Consider the following 22,250-nt stretch of genomic DNA (forward strand, 5'->3'; position numbering starts at 1 on the left):
TCACTTCTAAAGTGTAAGTAATCAAGCCTTATGATTTGATGACAGATGAGTTTTGTCAGTCACTGACATCTTTAATAAGCTTTATGCAGGAAAAAAATATCTATGTGATGGACATTTCATCATTAGGAAACAGTTTAAAGTGCCGGCAGAGGGAATTAAATGTGAAAGCATCATAGTACCTTAAACTCCACATCAAATTGACAAGAGACATGTGTTAGTTCAACCCTTTTAATTAAATCCTGCTAATACAATTTCACATCAGATCAGATTTATCACATCATTTACATTAAAATTTCAATTTGTTGCCTCAGAAATTTGACCTGCTGCTGTGAGAGGGCATTAAACGGATCAATACAACAATGGTAAGCCACAACAATTATAGAGAATAACAAAATGTAAACATTTCTCATGCAGCAACACTGGTTATTACATTGGCTTGGATATTCTGAAAATTGTAAAGCAATAAAAGAGAGCAAATTTTCAGACATGAACCTGGAAAGAGCAATCCTATTCTTCATTAAAGCTGGTGCTGGAATGTTTTATTTTTATGATTAAGCTGCATTTCGTTTGGCTTCTTTTGTTTCAAACAAACAAAAATGTGCACACTGTAGAAGAAACTCACCGAATCGTCTCACTTATCAGATTTTTGACTTTCAAGAAGAGATTTTCTCTTTTTTAGACACCAAAAGATCCAAAAGACAAAAATAACCAAATAAAAATCACATGAGCACAAAAAACCCTACCCAAAAAAAAAAAAAAAAAAAAACTGCCTCAAACTAAACAAGACACACTGATCATGCCTTGGGTGCCGACTGAAAATCACAGCAATGTTTAATGAAGCTGTAGAAACGCTGTTCTGTCAAAGCCTTGTCTTAATGTTTTAAAGAAGATGTGAGTGTGTGTGAGCGAATGATACACACGGTGAAAGAGATGAGTCCGTGTCAGGCCCCAGGTGTGTGACCATAACCTCTCCCCCCTTGATTAGTGGTGGTAGTGGACAAGTGATCCATCATGGCTGTCAAGGAAGAGGACGCAATTGGCTGGGTATGTTTGTCACAGACTGTGTGTGTGTGTGTGTGTGTGTGTGTGTGTGTGTGAGAGAGAGAGAGAGGCTTGTGCTCTTGTGTTTGTGTTTTGAGTCTCGAGTTTTGCAGTTGCAAATGCTTAGAGGCAATCATGTCATTCAGAGTGTCATCTCCGGCTGAGCTGCATGCAGGGAAGCAGAAGCAAAAGAGGCTCTAACTATGGGGCTGCAATATGATCTTTAAAAACACAAGATTTTTTTTTTTTTTTTAAAGGAAACTTTCCTCTTATATAGAAACATTTTTTCCAGGAATTTAAATCTTTTCTTTTCCAGATCAGGTGATCAGGTGAACCAAATATCACCACTGGATTCAATAAATAAGACTGACTTGATCCTCCCGTCCTTCTGTTAGCATCTGCTGTCTTCCATGTCCGTCTCTTAGTCTACGGTTGAGCGGCTGTCCATCAGAGCTGATCGTTTCTGATGAATCTGTTGCCCTCTGAGTGCTTGCCATAGTAGATGTAGCGACACTTGGCGAATACTCCTAAAAACAGAAAGAGGAGAGTTCAGTCAGTTTGCTTTAGTACCTGTATATACTTTTCACATTGAAATGCAACCACTGTTTCTAACTGGACTGCATTTCCGTATACATTTTAGTGTCAAAACTAAACAATCAGCAGTTTGTAGGTTGTAGTATAATAACTGCAGTGCATTTGCAGTGTCATTCGCAGATTAACAACAGCAGTTTTCAACCTGTTGGCAAGACCCTCAGAGCACATCTCTGATGTGGTTTGTTTATAAGAATGACAGGAAACCAAGAAATAGCAAACTTGTAAGTTCTTTTTTAATTACATTTAATTCAATTCAATTTGATTTATATTGCACCAAATCACAAAGCAGTCACCTCAAGGTGCGAGAAAACCTTAACTATAAAACGATCCCATCTGAACGAGCACTTGGCAACAGTGGGAAGGAAAAACTCCCTTTAAACAGGGAGAAACCTCTGGCAGAACCAGGGGTTCTGCTGAATCCAAACTAGGAGCTGGTTCCACAGAAAAGGGGCCTGAAAGCTGAAGGCTCTAGCTCCCATTCTACTTTGAAATATCATGAAACTATGCAGATGTATTAATATTATTGAAGGCATCTTCAGGCATCTTCAAAATCTAGGTAATAAATTCAGTTTGTCTGTTTGACTTTAAAGACACACAAAATAACCCTGGCTGAGTTTCTAAATGAGAAACACTGAAAGTACACGAAACTGTTTTGTTTACTGTAGTCGTGCAGTTTTAAATGGCAGGACTGAACTGGATGTGTGTCTCTGCTTCTTGCAGGCGGGTGAAAGAGGCAGTTTCAGAGAGAGAGACCTGGATATTTGCATTTGCTTCCAATAGATGCAGCATGCAAGTTTAATCAGGAAGGTGTATTTACTGCATTACAGGAACGTATTTAAATAACTCAATGCAGACACAAGATTATTTACTTTATCCTAAGGTTACTTTACTAATTATGGATTAAATTAACTGCAGGATTTAATGATTATTTTCATTTCAAATTAAACTTTCTGGCATAAAATGTGAAACATTTCCAAATATTCTTTACATGGGTCTTCCAAATAAGAGGACATCCTGCTTTTCATAATCTCTACTGCATTTATGTGCATATATTACTTTTCATTAAGGTATCATATTTATACTTAATCAGCAGTTCTTGTGGATGGAACTGCTTAAACTACAGTACTAGTCAAAACAAGCTGAACTTCTGTGCTATTATTTCATAGAAGATAGGCAGAATTACGTTATCAAAGAGGTTTATAATATATACCTATACATATATCTGTCATTTCTATATTATTAAAACAGTTCATTTAGATATTAGCTATTTTAAAAAAAACAGAGAGAAACGTAATCTACCGGAATAACAATCAGGAAAATCAGTAAAACCAAGTATTAAAATTAAAGCCACATCAAAAGGTGAAACCAAGATGGTCTGCAGTGCTATCCTTGCTTTATTGCGAGGCGGTGCTGTCCATGCAGAGAGCTGCCCCGAGCTCCGTATTTGGTTTGCAGACGTTGATGTCACATCGCTTCCACTGCCACTTGATGAATGTGGCGGGCTGTACCTAGGTGTCACCTCTCGCCAAATGAGGCAAGGACAAGTGGCATTAGCGCTGTCAATGATCGTCTGACAGGAGAACAGATAAAGCTTTCACCATTTTTTCTTCTAAATAGACATCAAGTGCATTACGGGAGGAGGGAGGGGCAGGCCAGATGCAAGGCAGAAAAGGAGAGACTCATTGGAGAGGCAGTGTCGCAGAGGGATGAGGGGTGCTCCAAGTGGTAAGTCCAATCACATAATCCAAAGAGACATTGTCAAGGGCGAGGAGAGAATGGCAACTAAGTGACAGAAAGCAGAGACGGGGACAGAGATACTGGTGCCATATTAGTGCCAAGCATATTCTGATGCCACCCTCAATTCTAACCAAACCTGACACATCGCTCTCTTTCCCCCACTCTCTCCGACTCTTCAAAGTAGGCTCTACCGAGTGACACACACATATGCACACATATAGAGCACGGAGAGACAAACACACACACACACACACACACAAAGTCCCTGGCAGCAGTAGTGGGTGTTCTGTCAGGCGGCGGAGCTGTACAGCAGCAGCAGAAGCCCACAGGCCCGAGGACAAGCTCAGTCAATCTAAATCTGGACTTTGTAGTGGAGCAGTGCTCATTTCCCCTCATAGCCCAGCTACTTGAGGTGATCCAAACACTGAAGTGTGAGAAGCTGTCACCTCCGATAAAATCCAGGACCAGCTCCGTGCCTGCCTGCTCCCCCGGTGTACGGGGGGTACATACACACGTGTGTTTGTACGTGTGTGTGCATGTGCTTCTCTGACAGTCAGGAGGCTGGGGCGGGGGGGATGAATTCCAGCTGCCGTGATTTGCCTGGGGATATAGGTGCCACGGCTGGAGAGTGGGCTTGACACCACTGGAATCGGGGTGTCTCACAGTGCTCTGATCACATGGGTACTGGGGCCTTTCACATATTCACAGCTTACCCAGCGAGATAGCTCGCGCTCTCCAGGAGTAGGGCGATGGGGAGAAATTACCCACTGCGGTACCAGAACCAAGGCTCCCAATAAGAGCTTACCTAGAGGGGATATATTTGTAGGTTGCAACCAAAGCCTTTCAGAGATAACCTTCACAGATGAAGGAACTAAAGCCAAAGGCCCCTCGAACCTTCACACTCCGCTGAGCTCGTCACTAGCCTGTGGGGACTGAGAAGGATTGGAGGGACCACATTCTGTGATTCTCCAGTACCAATCAGAAAGCGCTGGAAAATGTGTGACCTGTAACTCCACAACAGCGCTAATATATACACTTGTGTGCGATCATAGGAGAAGTGGGAGTTTAAATTAAGGAAAAAAGGGAAGAACAAAGAACAGGCAAGAGGTCCGTCTCCCAGTGGGTGAAAAAGTGCATGAACGTTGAAAGCTCTACATTTCAGCACTACATTAAGCGGTGTGTTTGGTGCATAAACACATTCCAGTTCACTGCATTCCCTTCACAGCAAGTGTTTGCTCTTATTACAAGAGAAACCAGGAGAAAGATGGGGTGGCTGGAGACAGGAAAGGGTATAACTAAGCCAAACTTGGTCTTACATAATGCCCTCTGAGGCCACAGTCACGCCGGTGGGGCTCTGCCTGATGAACTGATACTTAATAACAAGTATTACAGTGCCAAACGTGCTAGTGTACAATATATGTGTACCCTGAGACATGGATGAGCACACTCGAATCAACACCCACACTCTCAACCATGTACACATTATCACAAACTCATACCCCCTTACATCTCGAGCACACGGGGAGAACGGTGGGAGCAGCCATTAAAGTGACAGATTAACAAAGTGACGGGGAGGCTAACGTTTCCATCATGCCCTGGTGGAGCAACAGTCAGCCCTTTGTACTACATACTGTATGTCACACAGCCCCAAGTTAGACGCAAACCCTCTTGTCTTTATTAAAAGCCTGCACAATTGGTTTTTTGCATCTCCTGCTTGGTGATTGCTGCAGTGTGGGTTCATCGTCAGAAAAGTCTGGTCTTTTGCGAGCTGATTACCCAAAGCATGTGTCCTCCCCACAGGGGCTTGATGGCCCATTCTCCCACAGTGTGAGTAAGCTAACTGTGCAAGCGTCATGTTTACAGTGCTCTAACAGCAAATCAACACATACAGCATCAACAGTTGCTGTTGAACACAGAATTTCTTAGTAATAATAAAGTACAGTATAACCAAAGGGGTAAAGCAATCCCAGCAGACAGAACTGACAAAGTAATCAAGGGTGTTTTATTGTTTTGCTGCATAAGATTAACACAACAAAAAGTCATCAATAAACATTTTAATAGAAAGACAATAATGTATTCCTAATCAAGTTTCATTGTCCTTTGTAGTTCAGAGTATGTTTTTATGTTTCTTTCAGATAATTTTCTGGAAAAAACCTGCAGAGATGAATGTCATTCTTTTTTTATGTGGATATTTAGGAGAGCATTAGCTACTCCTTTGTTTGAGATTTATGCTGTAATTATTAAATTGTAATACCGAAGAGGCACCGCCTAAGAGTATTAACTTGGCAAGATAGTGGTAATACATGAAATATGATTGTACAGCAAATAATAAAATGCATCAATCTGAAGTGTGGTTTTAGATTATCCCTGAACAGTCATTGTCTTCTGTTGGTAATGCCTGAAAAGTGGGCTAATCTCCAGCAATTTTCCTACATTAACTCCTCACCTGTTAAAGATGCTGTGACCTAACAAGAGACATCAAGAGAAACTGCTAAATGTGGAACCAAATCTGATGTAAAATAATATTAGTAATAGTATTAACAGAGAGGTAGTAGACATAGCAGATGGAAGAAGAAAGATCGCGTAAGAGACATAGTTTGCGTAAGAAATAAGGACTTGGACAAATCTTTTAGCTCAAAGCATGTGTGGGTCTTGTAGCATTTCATCAGCGCACACTTATAAGAGGAAGACAGAGGGAGTCAGAGAGGGGAGGGAGATGGAGTGGGTTTAATGATTGTTCCCTGCATACAATCAGCTTGACTCTTTTCAAGGGCCATCAATATGTCACAGAAAGACACATCCAACGGATGTAGCTTTTAACATCAAGGTTATCTATTCTTGGCATGAATTCACTCCCTCCACTCCTCGTTTCATGCCCTGTCCCCTCTCCACATCTATTCTCCCCTCTTGTCTTAACTGCTTCCACTTTGTCTTTCTCCTCCTCTATGTACTCTTCTGCTTTCTGATTATTCACTGATTTTTTTTTTTGTAACCACACTCTCCTTTTTAGCGACTTAGCCAACAATTTCTGTGTTTCAATCCATCAGGGGGGAAAAAATATAACTTGAAGAATCCAATTAACAACACAATTACACTCTCCGTATTATCTCCAAGGGCTGAAATAACACTGGGCAGGTGGGGGATGGGGTCAGATGTTGTTCATCGCTGGCTTCTATAAGAATTGGTGCAAGTGACTTATGGGCTTGGGGCGGAGGCTGCTGTGAGCCAGGGCTATTATTGTGGACACAATCCATCTCCGGCTGTCCTTTTATCAGTTCAGCCCAACGTCATGAGATGGAGTCGCCACCTTCTCTCTATAGGGAAGCCGGTAGATAGATAACCCCTCTGCGTCCCATAAACTAACAGGCAGTAGACTGTGATTCAGCCCACTGAGAGGTCAGCTGGCACACACAGCACATTGCCATGGAGAGAAATTGAATTGTTTCAATTGGTACTGGTGTGCTGGCTATGTGTGGCAGTATGAACTAAGTATATTTTTCTTTTGAGTGCCACTTAAATATTGCCAGAGATAAACAGCAACAGCAGCAAGCAACTTGGAAGCCAGCACAGTACTGAAGGTGGAAATGCAGCACATACTTTCTCTTTCTTGATTTCATATAAATAAGATGAATGACTAAATAAGATGAAATGAATTATGTAACAGAAGCTGGATCCAGTTTGAAAAAAAAGAAAGATGCCATATAGAATAAAATGACATTTCCACACAGTGGTTGCTTCTACAGTATTAAGTAGTTGTAAGTAGAGCTACCCCTTAGACAGACTTCCGGTACGTCACAGGGTTAAATCAAAGACACAGAAAACCACTAATACGTCCACACCTATGACCAATTTGGAATCACACTTAAGCCAATCTATATATTTAAACACTCATCGTTTAGGTAAAACCTCTCCTTTTTTTTTTTATTTTTGATGTGCGTTTCTCAGAAAAGCTTTAAAATGGCATGTTCCAACAAAATCCATTCCTATTCAGTCTTAACTAATAGACTCTTATGTCCATTAGTTAGCCTTTTTAAACAGCTGAGGTGTCACCCACCTTTCCCCAGTCCCAAACAAATCTCCTGCTTGTAACTTTAAGAATTAAAGTGACATTTGTCCTCCATCAGTAAAAAATATTTAGTCCATTAAACATAAATAGCTGTCATCATGATGCATGCCCTGGGCTTATGCCTTCCCTGTTCCCCTCCTGGCCGTTTACTGCGGCCAAACAACTGCAGCGCCTGCATGTTCTCAACTTCAGCGTATTGATTAAACTTTTAAATAGCTGCCATATAACCCTGGGACATCAGGAAGATTAATTTGCGTCAATGTTCATCTGTAATTCATTAGCCATTTATACTCTCCACATTCACACAGGCTATCAGGGAAATGCGCCCCATTTTTCACCAAGGCAGAGGCTGGGGAGAAGGGAGAGGAAAAGGAGGGAAGAGAAACTGTGTAGGGGAGACAGGAAGGAGGGGATTAAAAAGCCTACAACATAACAGTGAATAGCAAGCCATGTAGGATGCTAAGACATGGCACATGGTGCCGTTTCATAATATTATATAAAATACGGTGATGTATTATACTTTTACTTTTATTGTTGCTGCACAAGCTTTCATTAGGGCCTTATTTCTTTTTCTTTGGGTGTGAGGTATTAAACAGAGACCCTGACCAACACAGAGACAGATGTAGAAACTTTCTACATGATTCAGCTGCTATAACAACACACACCGAAGGCCAGCAAAGAATAAAAAAAAAATGGCTGGCGCAAGTGTGACAGATGGAGAGTTGAAATATTTGCTACTGCCACATCCTGATGGGCTTTCAGAGGAAAGTTGCTGGGTCATGGCTCAAACAGCGCTGATCAATACCAGGTAGCTTTTTCTACACGATTCTCCTTGAGGTAGACAAATAGCACATTCAGACGCTGAAGGCTGGCTGTGTGATTGAAGGATTATGATTTACAATAGCATATATGCAAACAAAAGGTAGGATAACACCCTCTCCTAAAACGACAAGCAGTGCACATAACTCAGGATTGTCAAACTCATTTTATATAGTGTGCTTCAAAGAATAATGCTTCTGTGATCTTAGGTGTGTAGAATAAAAGTTCTGGCAGTTCATTGCTCAGACTGTTCTGTAATTATAAAATCTAAAGTTTTCATCAATTTAAAGAAAATTACATGAAAAAACAGGAACGTTTTAGTCATTTTATTGTTTTTATATTACTTAATTATGTTGTAGTATGTGTAATATGAATGGGGGGGGGGGATCTTTATCAATAGGAAAAGGTGTTAAAGTTGAAAATCTATGCACTTCCTCACATTTTTTCAAAGCTGTCCAGTTCCGGCCCTGGGGCCATATGTTTAAAACCCCTGGCATAACCTGTGCATTAGCAGGCATGAGTGAACCCTTACAGCTGACAAACACTTTAAATTAAAGACTCTAATTGAACACTTTAAATTTATAATCATATATACAGGTAAATGCCTGTCAGTTATCCATCTTTGCACCTTCAACTTATGAGGACGAGAAGGAAATTGAATTCGGGGGCACATAAATTTTGACTGAAGACGAGATTACCATTCTAAGGGGTCTAGTAAAAAAAAAAAGAAGAAGGAAAAAAGAGGAAATTAATTTCAGTGACGTTTATTCCATATAGAGCCAGAAGAGAAAAGTAGGTACAGTAGCTCTGGAGGCTGCAGATAACAGGAAGGTTGTTTAAGGTGGAGGACAGAAAGTCTCACATCCCCCTTTTGAGGGTCTATTGCAAAGCATACATTGTCATGTAACCAACAGAAACCCAACCGCAAGCACATTAATGACAGGCTGGTTATTAACTCCTAGAGTTCATCTGCTCTTAAAGGCACGTGAAAGCACTAATGACGCAAGTAATCATAAGCGCTCATTTTCTCCCTTAGCATGTGGATCACAAATCACCGCGCGTGCACACCACATAGCCTGACACTGATCGATTGTGTTCTTCATTACGCTCGGGACTTCTAATTAAAAGAAAAGCCCAGATAAGTGGTTCAAACCTTTGACCAAAAACACGAGAGAAAAAGCGAAAATCACAATTAGAGATTTGACTGTGTTTGTTAATGACGCCGTTAATAAGAGCGGCTGGTGAGTCGCTCAATGAAGGTTTAATCACTGGGACAGGATTCAATAACAAAAGAGCATAATATTAATCACCAGAGAGTGATAACTTCACTGTTCATCTCTTTGACATTGGAGGAAGGGATGAATTAATGATGCACTCCATCCGAACACATTAAATAATAATTATCAGGCAAAACAGCATGAAAGGGACTGCATAATGAACCCCATTGTCAGGTCAATTACAACCACATAAAACTGTTCAAAGGGAAGTAGCTTGTTACTAGATGGCCATACTTGAAAGGACAGCTGTGGCTTTATCAGTGCAAGGTGCTGGGCAAGCCATTCGTTCTCATATCAGGGCCTAAAATGTGCGGAGGGGGTTGACATACAGTTTATTCTTAGAGGGCACCGAAACTCTGTCTGGCTGCACATGCCTACTGTAAAAAGCTAGAAGCATCAGTGAGGCGTTCAGTGAAGACCACATCGAAAATTGTCTAGCAAGAGATAAATGACATGACAATGACAATGTTTTGCTGGCTCTAAAGCAATGTCAGTCGCTAAGTGCCATGTTAACTAAACTCAACTACACAGACAATGATGGACTTCACGCATCAGTGGACAAAATGGCACCTCACTGCCTGTCAGTGGTAATTTCCATCAAATCAAGAATGGCCAGCAAATTTAGCCATGAGTGTAACTGCTGCCGGAGTTTTACACATGCACTGATAATTTAGGTACACATTGTGCAGTATTTTCCTTCTTCACCGCGCTATAAAAATCGACAAATTTGGTTTCACTGAGCATTAGGCGCATCAGCTTGTCCTCTAGCTCCACTTTTGATCTAGACATCAATTACTGCATGGCTGCTAGTACTACTCTGAGACACTCTCTTAAACAAACAGCCTGGCAACCTCCAGCGTGACACATATCAATACTGATCTGACATCTTGTTCCACAATCGTCCCCTCAGTTCCTGCCTGGCTGCACCTGCCTGACTGGAGTGTCCAGGGTTGGCTGTACTCCTTCACACTTCCTTCCCCTGCAGACATCAAACACTTATTAGTCCCCATCCTAGGCCTGCTAACTGACTGGCCAGTCTGGGCCACACGGGGACCCCATTATTAGAGTCATTTCAGTGCCCATCCTGACGCCTGTTAGGCAGCTCTCTACCTGGGGCTCCCTGCTCCCTGCCTGCCCGACTGAGTGCCTGGCCAGCCAAACAGTGATTGAACATGACATGGTGACAGAAAACAGGGGAGAAGGGCAATGGAAATAAAAGAACAGAGATGGCAGAGTGAGGCAGACAGAGATGGGAAAGAGGAAGGTGGGTATGCTAGCCAGAGCCCTTGTGGCGTAGGGTGTGCCCATCAACACGGATGAGCGTTAGCCAAGAGCCGCATGTCACAATGATGGAAGAGCTGGATCACTCACATCAGAGCTTCATCTGACTGGAAGATATCAATCTCCAGGCCTAATCCAAAAGGACATGGTAAAATATCCTTTAACATTGCTCTTCCACCCTGCCTTTGTGTGTCCCCTGCTTCTGTAGCAGATGAAAATGTGTGTAACCTTCGTCGTTGGACCTCAATCGACCACACTCATTTTCACATCCCATTTCCTCTGTCTCTAGCACTGACAGTCAAATTATGAGGGGCAAAATGATGAGCAAAATGGTACCTTGACAAATGGCATTTAGCCACTAAATACAGAAAGAAAAAAAGAGAAAAGATTACTTACATATGTGAACTGCTGAGATGTTTTAAATCAGAGAGTTGAGGAAAACCAACATTTTTCTAGTGATGGCGTGGTTAAACTTGTGACATCATAGGTTTTTAGCTAAGCATGCATGTTACTCATGCAAAAAGGTAGATTTGTTGTCAAGATAAGAGTGAAACCCCAGTACTTAAGATTTGCTTTTCAGAATTGAATTATTCAGAAATAATTGCAAAAAGTGGCACACATGTAGAGTATCTAATATTGGTTAATGCACTTGCAATTGTGCATATGCAATCTGTGCCATTTACCTTGAAGGGGTATGCTATTCATGTCAAAGAACTGACAAGCATATATGATATGTCCTCCTATTTATTCATTTAGTTTGGTATCCCCATCAATTCAAAAAGTTGAGTTTGCTAATCTGACTTGGAACTTTTCACCATTGTAATGTACACAGTTTAGATCTTCTCACTAAAGAACTAAAGTTGAAAATTAGGTGGCTGGCTAAACAAAGTCATTGACAGCATTATTGATACTTATTATATCTACTGAAATAGAAAATGATGCACATATATACACACACATCCATCCATCGATCCATCCATCAAGCTCAAATCATCTCAAACTGGTTTCTTGAACATAACAATGAGTTCACTGTACTGAAATGGCCTCATTTCAATTCAATAGAGCACCTTTGGGATGTGGAGTAACATGAGATTCACATCATGGATGAAGGCCTACAAATCTACAGCAAATGTGTGATGCTATCATCTCAATATGGACCAAAAGCTCAGAGGAATGTTTCCAATACCTCGCTAAATCTGTATCATTAAAAATGAAGACAGTTGTTGAAGGCAAAAAGGATCCAATGCAGTACTTAGAAGGTCTGCCTAACAGAATTGTACATGCATATAGTATGTATTAGATCTGCACAATTAATCAAATTTTAATTTCAATTACAATTGAAGATCGAAGAATACTGAAAATGTCTGTTCCTAAAATATAGTTAGGTCCATATATATTTGGAGACTTTTTTTTTTACCTGTTTACTAAAAAATATTTTAATTTAGTTTTTATTTGAGAGCATCCACATTCGAATTGGATGAAGGGTTTAGGAGTTTCAGCTCCTTAACATGTGCCCCTCATTTTAAAGGCACCAAAGGCTATTTTATGGGCAGCTGTGGGCAATTCCTTTGTAATGTCATTATCAATTAAGCAGATATAAGGCCTGGAATTGATTTAAGGTGCGGTGTTGCATTTGGAATATTTTGCTGTGAACAGGCAACATGTGGTCAAAGCAGCTCTCTGTACAGGTGAAACAAACCATCCTTAAGCCCATCAGAGAAAATGGTACAATAGTACCATAGTTTGGTACATCCTAAGAAAGAAAGAAAGCACTGGTGAAATCGGCAACGCAAAAACACCTGGATGTCCATGGAAGACAAAAGTGGTGTATGATCGCAGAATCATCTCCATGGTGAAGAGAAACACCTTCACAACAGCCAACCAAATGAACAACACTCTTAAGGAGGTGGGCGTATCAATATCCAAGTCTACCATAAAGAGAAAAATGCATCCAAGTAAATACAGAGGGTTCGCTGCAAAGTGCAAGCCACTCAAAAGCCTCAAGAATAGAAAGGCTAGATTGGACTTTGCTAAAAAAAACATCTAAAAAAAATCCAGCACAGTTCTGGCATAAAACATTCTTTGGACAGATAAATCTAAGATCAACCTCTAGCAGAATGACGGCAAGAAAAAAGTATGGAACAGCTAATGATCCAAAGCATGCCACATCATCTGTAGAACACGATGGAGGTAGTGTGATGGCTTGGGCAGGCATGGCTGCCAGTGGCACTGGGACACTAGTGTTTATTGACGATGTGACACAGGACAGAAGCAGCTGAATGAACTCTGAGGGGTTCGGAGATATACTGTCTGATCAAATCCAGCTAAATGCAGTCAAATTGTTTGAGTTGTGTTTCATAATACAGATGGACAATGACCCAAAACATACAGCCAAAGCAACCCAGAAGTTTATTAAAGAAAATAAGTGGAATACTCTTGAATGGCTAAGTCATCCACTCGATCTTAACCACGTTGAGCATGCATTTCATTTGAAGGCTAAACTTCAGACAGAAAGGTCCACAAACAAACAGCAACTGAAAGCTGCTGCAGTAAAAGCCTGGCAGAGCATTAAAAAGGTGGAAACCCAGCATCTGGTGATGTCCATGAGTTCAAGACTTCAGGCTGCCATTGCCAGCAAAGGGTTTTTTAACCAAGTATTAGAAATGAACATTTTATTTTCAGTTATTTAATTTGTCCAATTACTTTTGAGCTCCTGATATGAAGGGATTGCAATCTTTTTGAACTACAGAACTAAAACTAGAAAAGAGTTTCTGTCCAAATATTTATAGACCTAACTGTAGAAGGCAAAGCAAAAGCAAATTTAGTGCCCCCTAAAGCAGTGCCTGACCGTGTCAGGAATGTAGCACAGTGTAAGATTTGTACATTATCAGGAAAGAAGCACAGCACGGATGTTAAATCGGTGTTTCGTTTACATGACGTGAAATAAAACCATTTTTGTCATTAAAATCAATGAATAATTGTGACAGGTTGTGATGGGAGTATTGATCAGAATTATCGCTTTAATCATTTTGGCCAAAATCATGCTGCTCTGATATGTATTTAAGAGTATTTTAGAGCCAGACATTGTGTGAGTTATAGGAGTGATTATGGGAGTACAAAATGTGAGTACAAAGAAAAGCAGCCAACAGATACTGTAAATTTAAGGTTAAAAGGATGAAAAATGTGCACTTGGTGACATCACATTCAGCTTATAGCAGTGTCAAATTACATGCCGTCATTTCCTGCCAGAATTACAACTGATGAACCCAGGGTAGCCAATGAGATTTGAGGCTGTGGTGATGATACGTTTGTGTTTTGTGCGATTCTTCATGCCCCTCTGGCCTCCCTATGCCTTATGCAGATGGATGGCTCCACTGCAACTCTATTTCTTTTAATTAATATGACATATCCCCTGCTCATATGCAGAGAGTGAGGCAGGGGGACAGAGAGATGAAGGTATGAGGGAATGATTAACTGTGGATCTGTCCGTCCTTTTGAGAAATGATCTCGCCTCTTCTGCTCTCCCCAGTCTTCCCTCCTCCTCTCTTCATTTCTGTCTTCCTTACGCTGCCTTGTCTTGCTCCTCTTTGGCTCACTTCATTTCTTTCTGCACCCTCCCCTCTCTTTCTGTTTCCTCTTATCTGTGTCTCTCTGTCTCCCCTCTCTCTCTCTGTCTCCCTCCTCACCTCTCCTTCCCCCCTGACACCCTCGGACTGTCCTCAGCCCCTGCACATCTCCTGACAGGTAAAATAATAACGCTCGTACATCACTGCCCCGAAAAAGTCCTATAACCTAAATCTTCACTTGCCACACACCCCGGGACTCAATTACTTTATTGACATGTAATCTTCATAAGGGGAGAAATATTGAGCATGTAAGGTCAGCTGGTTATGAAGACATATTATCATATTATCTGCATGAGGGTTGTAGGGGCTAGGACCTGACAAAGCTAATTATAATGGTACATGTTTCAGAGCTCAGAGCGTATTATCTGCTTGGCTGCTTGGTTGAGCCACAGCTGAGGTATAGAGGAGAAGGGGATGAGATTTCAAACCTAATAGGAGTGGGATGTCATCTCAGGGCATAGGAATTAATGAAGCCAAATATTATCGACTGCACATCACGGCACTAATGTCCTTGATTTGTTCACTGTATTTGTCAGGATTACCTCGCCATACACTAATGGGTAACAACACATCACAATAGAATCAGACTGTGGAAGCGATCCCTACAACAGTACAATAATAACAATAATAAAAAGCTATACTGCACCCCTTCAACTATTGTATACAAAGTGCAAATAAACTGCTGTTGCTCGAGCTGCTCCTGAGCCAAAATGTCACCGTGGGTTAGTGACGGCAGGAAGGACAGATGCTGATGGCTGTGCTATCGCTTCTCTCCCAAGGTTATCTTAATATCATCTTTTCGGCTCTCTTATTACAATCTACTGCCTGCTTATATAACAGAAAAACACTAATCTGGGTGATGGTTCAAAATGTTCTCTTTTCACTTGAAAATAGTGGCCACTATTATTTACAGGGAGATTATAATTTAAGGAGAACAAGGGGGGGAGGGGCTAGTTATTTCAGTAAAACATAGACCAAAGGGCAAAAAAACAAACAGTTGGCTAGCTCTGAGACACTGCATGTCAGGGTCACAGTGGAAACATGCAAACATAGAATCAGACCGCCAGATATGTTTGTTTCACTTTATCCAGCAGCATGCCCTCCACCCCATCTCAGTTATCCAGCTGTCCAGGTCCTTAGCTCAGAACCGCTCCCGCAGAAGATGCCTAAAATGGTACGGAGCGGCTGGCCAGTGTTGCCAAAGGTTATGCGTTAACACTTGCTAATGGTGTCAAATTGTGAGACATATTTTTGCTTTCTTTAGAAGCTCTCCAGGCACTAAACACTCACATGCACAAAAAAATAGCTCCTGTTTATTCGTGCTTTCAGCGTTTTCAATCAGTTTATTGACATTCTGCTGCATTATAGCAGTTCATAATTTCAGCAAATACACAAAACCAAATTTATTTTTTTTTATCATATTCGGTGTGGTTTGAAGGTTTAGGTTTGAATACATGTTTGTCCTTTACAATAGGGATGAAGCTGTGCAACAATCTGGGATAAATGTATGTGTCTGAAAAAAAAAAACAGTCAATCCAATCATCTTGCAATGCAGCGACGTAACATGCCAGAAAATATCGACAAATCAAATTATGATGGTGAAATAACTTGTCCGCTTATATTACAATGACAGGGAAACCTGCTCTGTCTGTTTAAAGGGACCTAATAAGAAAATGAATGTGACAGATTAAAAGGTTGTTTTGGACTTCCTAGCATTTCAGTGACCCTGCTCTTTTCATTCTGGTTGAGCTGAGATGTTGAAGCCTGTGCAAACCATAAAACCCACTACTTCCTGTAACCCAGGGCCCTTTTTATATTTTAAAAGAGATAAAATGCATGTCAGTTCTACAAAATAGCACTGACATTCATATCCAGTTGACCTTATGGACTTCAAGGCGGGGCACAAAATCTGTGCCTGTTTTCGGCTCAGCCTTGACACAGTTCATTCAGTTGGAGAGTGAATCTGAAGTAAACAGAAGCTTAGATCCATAGCACAGGAATCCCAGCATATGGGATAATGGCCTTCTCTTCTCTTTACAAGCAGTTTTCACACAGCCCAGTGCAATGAATAATCTAAATGGCACTTAATGTGAGCTATGCTGATACTCTGACAATAGTTTGTGTTCAGACATCACAGCTTAGTGTCTCCCAATTGTGTATTGATGCTTAGGCAGTTGAAAATAAATCACAGGATTCAGCAGAGTGAATCCAGAGAGTGAGAAAACAGTTTAGACAATTGCCCAATGGAGCTTACCATAATTGACAGATGAGTTCAGCTCTTTTCACGACAATAGCTCAGAGCATAGAGGGTACCTGGGAATGACATTGTGTGTGTGTATGACGCTTCAGGACAAACAATGCTCCAGAGGGAAAAAAAAGTGCATCCATGCAGACCTGGAGTTGTTGTATTATACAGGGTGGGCCATTTATATGGATACACCGTAATAACATGGGAATGGTTGGTGATATTAAAGTCCTGTTTGTGGCACATTAGTATATGTGAGGGGGCAAACTCCTCAAGATGGGTGGTGACCATGGTGGCCATTTAGAAGTCGGCCATCTTGGATACAACTTTTGTTTATTTAATAGGAAGAGGGCCATGTGACACATCAAACTTATTGGTAATGTCACAAGAAAAACAATGGTGTGCTTGGTTTCAACGTAACTTTTATTCTTTCATGAATTATTTACAAGTTTCTCTTTGTTCACAGCCATTGACATGTCGAAGAGGTTAACACGTGAGGAGCTGATCAAAATTGTGTTGATATCTGGTGAACGCAGTAACCGGGTCATTGCAGCAGATTTCAATGCAAGACACCCTACGAGACCACCCATCTCCCATGCTACAGTTAGCAAACTGCTTGCTAAATTTCGTGAAACTGGTTCAGTGTTGGATTTGCCAAAATGTGGACGCAAGAAAACTGTCACTAATGAAGAAACATCAGTGGCTGTCCTAGCTTCATTCAGCAAGAGCCCACAGCATAGCACTTGCCGCATGTCACTGGAGAGTGGCATTAGTCAAACATCCCTTCGGTGGATATTAGCTACTCACAAATGGCACCCTTACAAACTCCAGCTACTGCAGCATCTCAACGAGGATGACCCAGATCGGCGCACAGAATTTACAGAATGGGTAAAACAAAAATTGGAACAGGACCCTCAGTTCACGCAGAAGATTTTGTTCAGTGATGAGGCAAACTTTTATGTGAATGGTGAAGTTAACAAACAAAACCACCGCTATTGGTCTGACACTAACCCACATTGGATGGATCCCTCCAAGATTGTTGGAACAACAAAAGTGATGGTTTGGTGTGGTATAGGGATGAGTATTGATAAGATTTTCACGATTCCGATTCCATTTTTGATTCTGTTTAACGATTCGATTCTTTATTGATTCTCTTATCTATTCTTTTTAAAAAAGGAGAACACTAAGGTCGATTAGCTTAGAACTTTGTTTTATATCTTCTCTTTGAACAAGATAGAAATTTAGGAGTAACATGGCCTTACAAACCCAGCAGTGAGATCTTAAGAGATCCAGCCTATGGCTCTTCAATGGGGTGTCACAGGGTCCCCAGGAAAAAAAATTGTAAATGTAAAGTAATAAAATAAATATTCTTCTGTAGCAATAACAAAGTATAACATAAATTATTCTGTAGCAATTAAACACAGTAATGTCCCTGCCTACAATTAAACACATTCACTTACCAAAAATCGGGGCATTTGCTGTGGCAAATGGGTGCAAGCCTTTTACCTCAAACTTAGTCACTGCTCAGTGACATTCGTCTATCCTGGCCTGAAAGGAGACGCTACCGGTAGACTGCAGCGAGAACTGCCAACATCTGAGCCAGCCAGACTCTGTCTGTCTCTCATCATGGTCACCTAAATGCAACGCACAGTAATGGCAGGTTTTGTAATAAGGCAGATCTCACTAACATAATATGCACGGTTAGTTGATTATTTACCTGCCGCCTTACCGTTACCGCTGCTGCTGGGTTGAGATTCACGAGTCCGGAGCGGAATTAAAAACATGACATTCATTTAAGGTCATCGCGTGTTTTGTGAGCAAATGCTTTTGCATATTCGTAGTGTTTCCTCCCTTAAATGAAATATCTACTTTGCAAGTTGCCCTGTTGCAAGTATAACCAAACTTTTGAGCGTTTGAGCCGCTTAGGCGGCATGTTTCCTGCCAGGTAAATGACGCTCCGCAACGTGGTGACGTCCTTCGGGGCGACTGGAATCAATAAGGGAATTGTTTGCAAAAATGGCAAACAATTCCAAGGAATTGAAACAGTGGGAACCGGTTCTCAACAAGAACCAGTTTTCGATACCCATCCCTAGTGTGGTATATGGGGTACAACGATAGTGGGTCCATTCTTCATCAATGGAAACCTCAAGGCCACTGGATATTTGAAATTGCTACATGATGATGTGTTTCCCTTTTTATGCACTGAAGCTGGCACGTTCCCTGAGTTTTTCCAGCAAGATGGTGCACCACCACATTATGGGTGCCAGGTCCGAGCATTCCTAGATGTTCCCAGAACAGTTTCCTGGAAAGTGGATTGGTCGTTGTGGGCCAGTTGAATGGCCCCCAAGGTCTCCCGATCTGGTGTGCAGTGTGTCTGGACAGATCTTATGGAGTGATGAATTCAAATTTGAAATATGTCAAAATGTACAGAGGAGGTCAAGAGAGAGGTACAATAGTATGTCTCTAAAGCCAACTTTGAAACGTGGTAGAGGCTTTCTCATGCTTTGGGGCTACATTTCAGCCAGTGATGTTGTCAAAATTTATCATTGCAATACCATCTGGAGATACCAAGTGGATGACTGGGAAAAGCTTCATTTTTCACATAATGCACATCATAAGTACCAGCATGATAGAGAATGGAACAGAAGGCAGCCAACATCCAAAGAAGAGCTTTGAATGTCCTTCAAGGAGCCTGGAGAACTCATTCTGAAGAAATGAAAATAACTTTCTATCACCTGCCTGAGAGAGTTAACCCTTTAAAACCTCAACCATGAAATAACTGCCAGAAATATTTAATTTTTTGATAATGAAGTGTTTGTTTAACCTTAAAATATGTAAAAATATATCAAATTTTAATCTGCATGATGTTTTCATCTGTATCACATTTTCTACATAAGCCATATTTTTGCAATTTAGTCATTAGAAATGTGTCACATCATTTTTTGAGGGTAAAAAAAAGTCACGCTGATGATGTAGAAGTCTCAAAAACTCACAAAAACACGTGTATCAAATACGATCGATGGGCTTTAGAGGGTTAAGGCTGTGAAGAATAAAGGTAGTCATATTGACTTTCAAGCTCATTAGAGTTGTACAAAATCTGTTTTTGCCTTAGATAATGTATTTCCTTGTATGTTTATACATCTTTCAATAAAGTGATGGCTTTTGCACAGTACTATATGGAACACTCTGTGGGAATCTTGTTTTTATTGCTTGAAATTGTGCTGAGTTTTGTTGTATACTCAATATGATAAATTTTAAAAAAGGCCATATCAATGTTTTATTGCACTTCAGAACCTATTCTCAAGCCAAAGTTCAACTTATGCTGCTGTGTGGCCTCTTCTTTCACCAAATATTAGCATTTCCATGTTGTGTATAGCTATGTTAAGATTCCTGACAGAAAGCTTCACTGATGTAGCACAGCTGTTAAGCCATACAGCATGATAAACTAGCTGCTGAGTGAATTGAAATCTAATTTGTTTGAGCCATTAACCAGACTTGCATTAAAGCATGTTTTGATCTTGAATGATTACCGTGCGCGATCAGTTACCCTAGAATTAGCATCTACAGCCGACTTAAAATATAATTTATTAAAAAGCACCCTGATTAAGATATATGACGCCACATAAACTGAGAAGGTAAGTGTACTTAACAAATACTGTATTGTTTTATATTAGCTGATACAAACTATGAGACGTTTTGTGTCTCTGTTTAAACATCCCAGGTAACGTGCAATAATTACAAGGCTACAAGGCTTTGTTCTGGTCTGATCCTGTCCCTTTTAGAATGACAAGTTGTCGGCCATCTGCTTGAATGTTAGTAGCTATTCATCAGAATGAAGGGTAGCGAGCCCCCCTCAAGTAGACAGACTCAGCCTGCTCACTGAGCAATTTGTTTCACGGGGTACTGACACAGAAGAAAGCTTGTGGACCCAACATCCATCCTGCTGCAAAAATATCCAAAACCATCTGGCAGCTAACCCCCATCCTAAATTACCATGATGGACTCCCACCTTTGGAAACCATGAAGGCTCCAGAAACCCACTCCAACTTCTGACTGAAAGTACGACTTGAAAGCACTGACCACATCTCAGTTGTCCCCAACCACAGCTACAAATCATGGTGGAAAATGAATAGTGTAGTTGCATTAGAATCAGAGTTGATTGTTGCAGGCCTATCCACTTTGGATGATTTATGTTCTGCTACCTTCCTGAGAATGACCAGTGCAACTGGGAAGTAAACCAAGGTCCAGAGGACTTGCAGTATATTTTTCCACGAGGGTTGGGTCTGCTTGGCAGAAAGTCATGTCCTTGTCTATTCTTCTGACACATTAAGGGAAGCAGCCAAGAAACATACGTCTGTTTGTGCTTAAGAAAGTTTTAACGGGTAAGCCCAGTTGGGTTTCTATCATCATAAATAACAAAGGTTTGTCTGCAATAGTCACGGACTATAAAGATTTAGGAGACTCCATATTTTCCCGCTGGCTCAAAGCTTGTAATAATCATATTTCAATAGTGATGGGTGGAAGAGTTGAAAGTATGACTTAGCTTTTTTTACTCATTAAAAAGTAAAACAGATTAATTTGTATTAATTTGTGACATTAATTGTCTAACATTAGTGAACTCTTGGTGGCATCATAATGAAACGACTTCAATCGCTTCAGACAAACTAAATACTTTAACTTGACTGAAACAACCCTTATTAAGGCAGAATATCAGAGAGGAAAATGTGTACTTTTATACCAATAGTTAAAGGAACTAACAAACAAATATCTTGGAATAGTTCAGAAGCTGACAGTACTATCTTTCCACTTTAAGTTTCTCCTGTATACGCCCAACATCAGTTTAAGAACTCAAGACACTCGGGAGACTCTCCCAGCTACATCAAACGGCAAGGTAAAAACAATAGTGTCACTGACATTTCCCCAAACCCTGCACAAACAGAATTATTCACACACTGAGAGGAGTGCCATCAGATAACGGAGAGATAATGACACTTGGTGGAAGGCAGCTTTCTCAAAGCAGTTTAGAGCTGGCGTGTCAGAGTTTGGCAGTTAAGCCTGTCATGGAAGTTGAGGAGGTTATCCTGGCATTTTAATCTAGCCTGCTTCTAAGGGAGAAAATGTAGAGGTGATTTCCAGGGCTAGTAATAACAAGGACAGGCCTGCCTCCAAAAATGAGCTCTCATCACTTTGGATGCGGACAGCGCTGTGCTATGCGAAGCCGCGATGAGGGATTGCAGGCCCAGTTTGCCTCGTCCCCTCTCGCCTCATCCATCTCCATAGGCTGGCTTAAATGGATATTCATGTTGCTGAGCCAATCCACTCCTGGGAGGAATAATATCACATCATCTGACTCAGATAAAGGAAATAGAGCCTGTCCTATTCAGGGGGAGTATATAGTACTGTGATATGCTGTGATATACACCAGGAGCCTCACTGCCAAAAAGTAGACTGATGTGACCGCGATGGAATTTTCAGAATCTTGTACATTTGATACGCGTTTAGAAGCAAAAAGAGAAATATCAAGCATCTACGACACATTTTTCTACTTACTTTTTGTTTCCAGC

At 40.9% G+C, this 22,250-nt stretch overlaps 1 protein-coding gene across 1 annotated transcript in view; it reads right to left on the reverse strand.

The window, feature by feature from the left end:
- Positions 1–214: 214 nt before the first annotated feature.
- lrmda (leucine rich melanocyte differentiation associated) overlaps positions 215–22,250 on the reverse strand; it is a 217,917-nt gene continuing 195,881 nt past the window's right edge. The window contains exon 7 of the mRNA XM_085183757.1: positions 215–1,568. Within this exon, the coding sequence (XP_085039883.1) occupies positions 1,489–1,568 (80 nt within the window). The 3' untranslated portion in view covers positions 215–1,488. The remainder of the gene's footprint in view (positions 1,569–22,250) is intronic.

This window comes from Neolamprologus multifasciatus, chromosome 13 (genome assembly GCF_963576455.1).
Source record: "Neolamprologus multifasciatus chromosome 13, fNeoMul1.2, whole genome shotgun sequence".
Lineage (NCBI taxonomy): Eukaryota > Metazoa > Chordata > Actinopteri > Cichliformes > Cichlidae > Neolamprologus > Neolamprologus multifasciatus.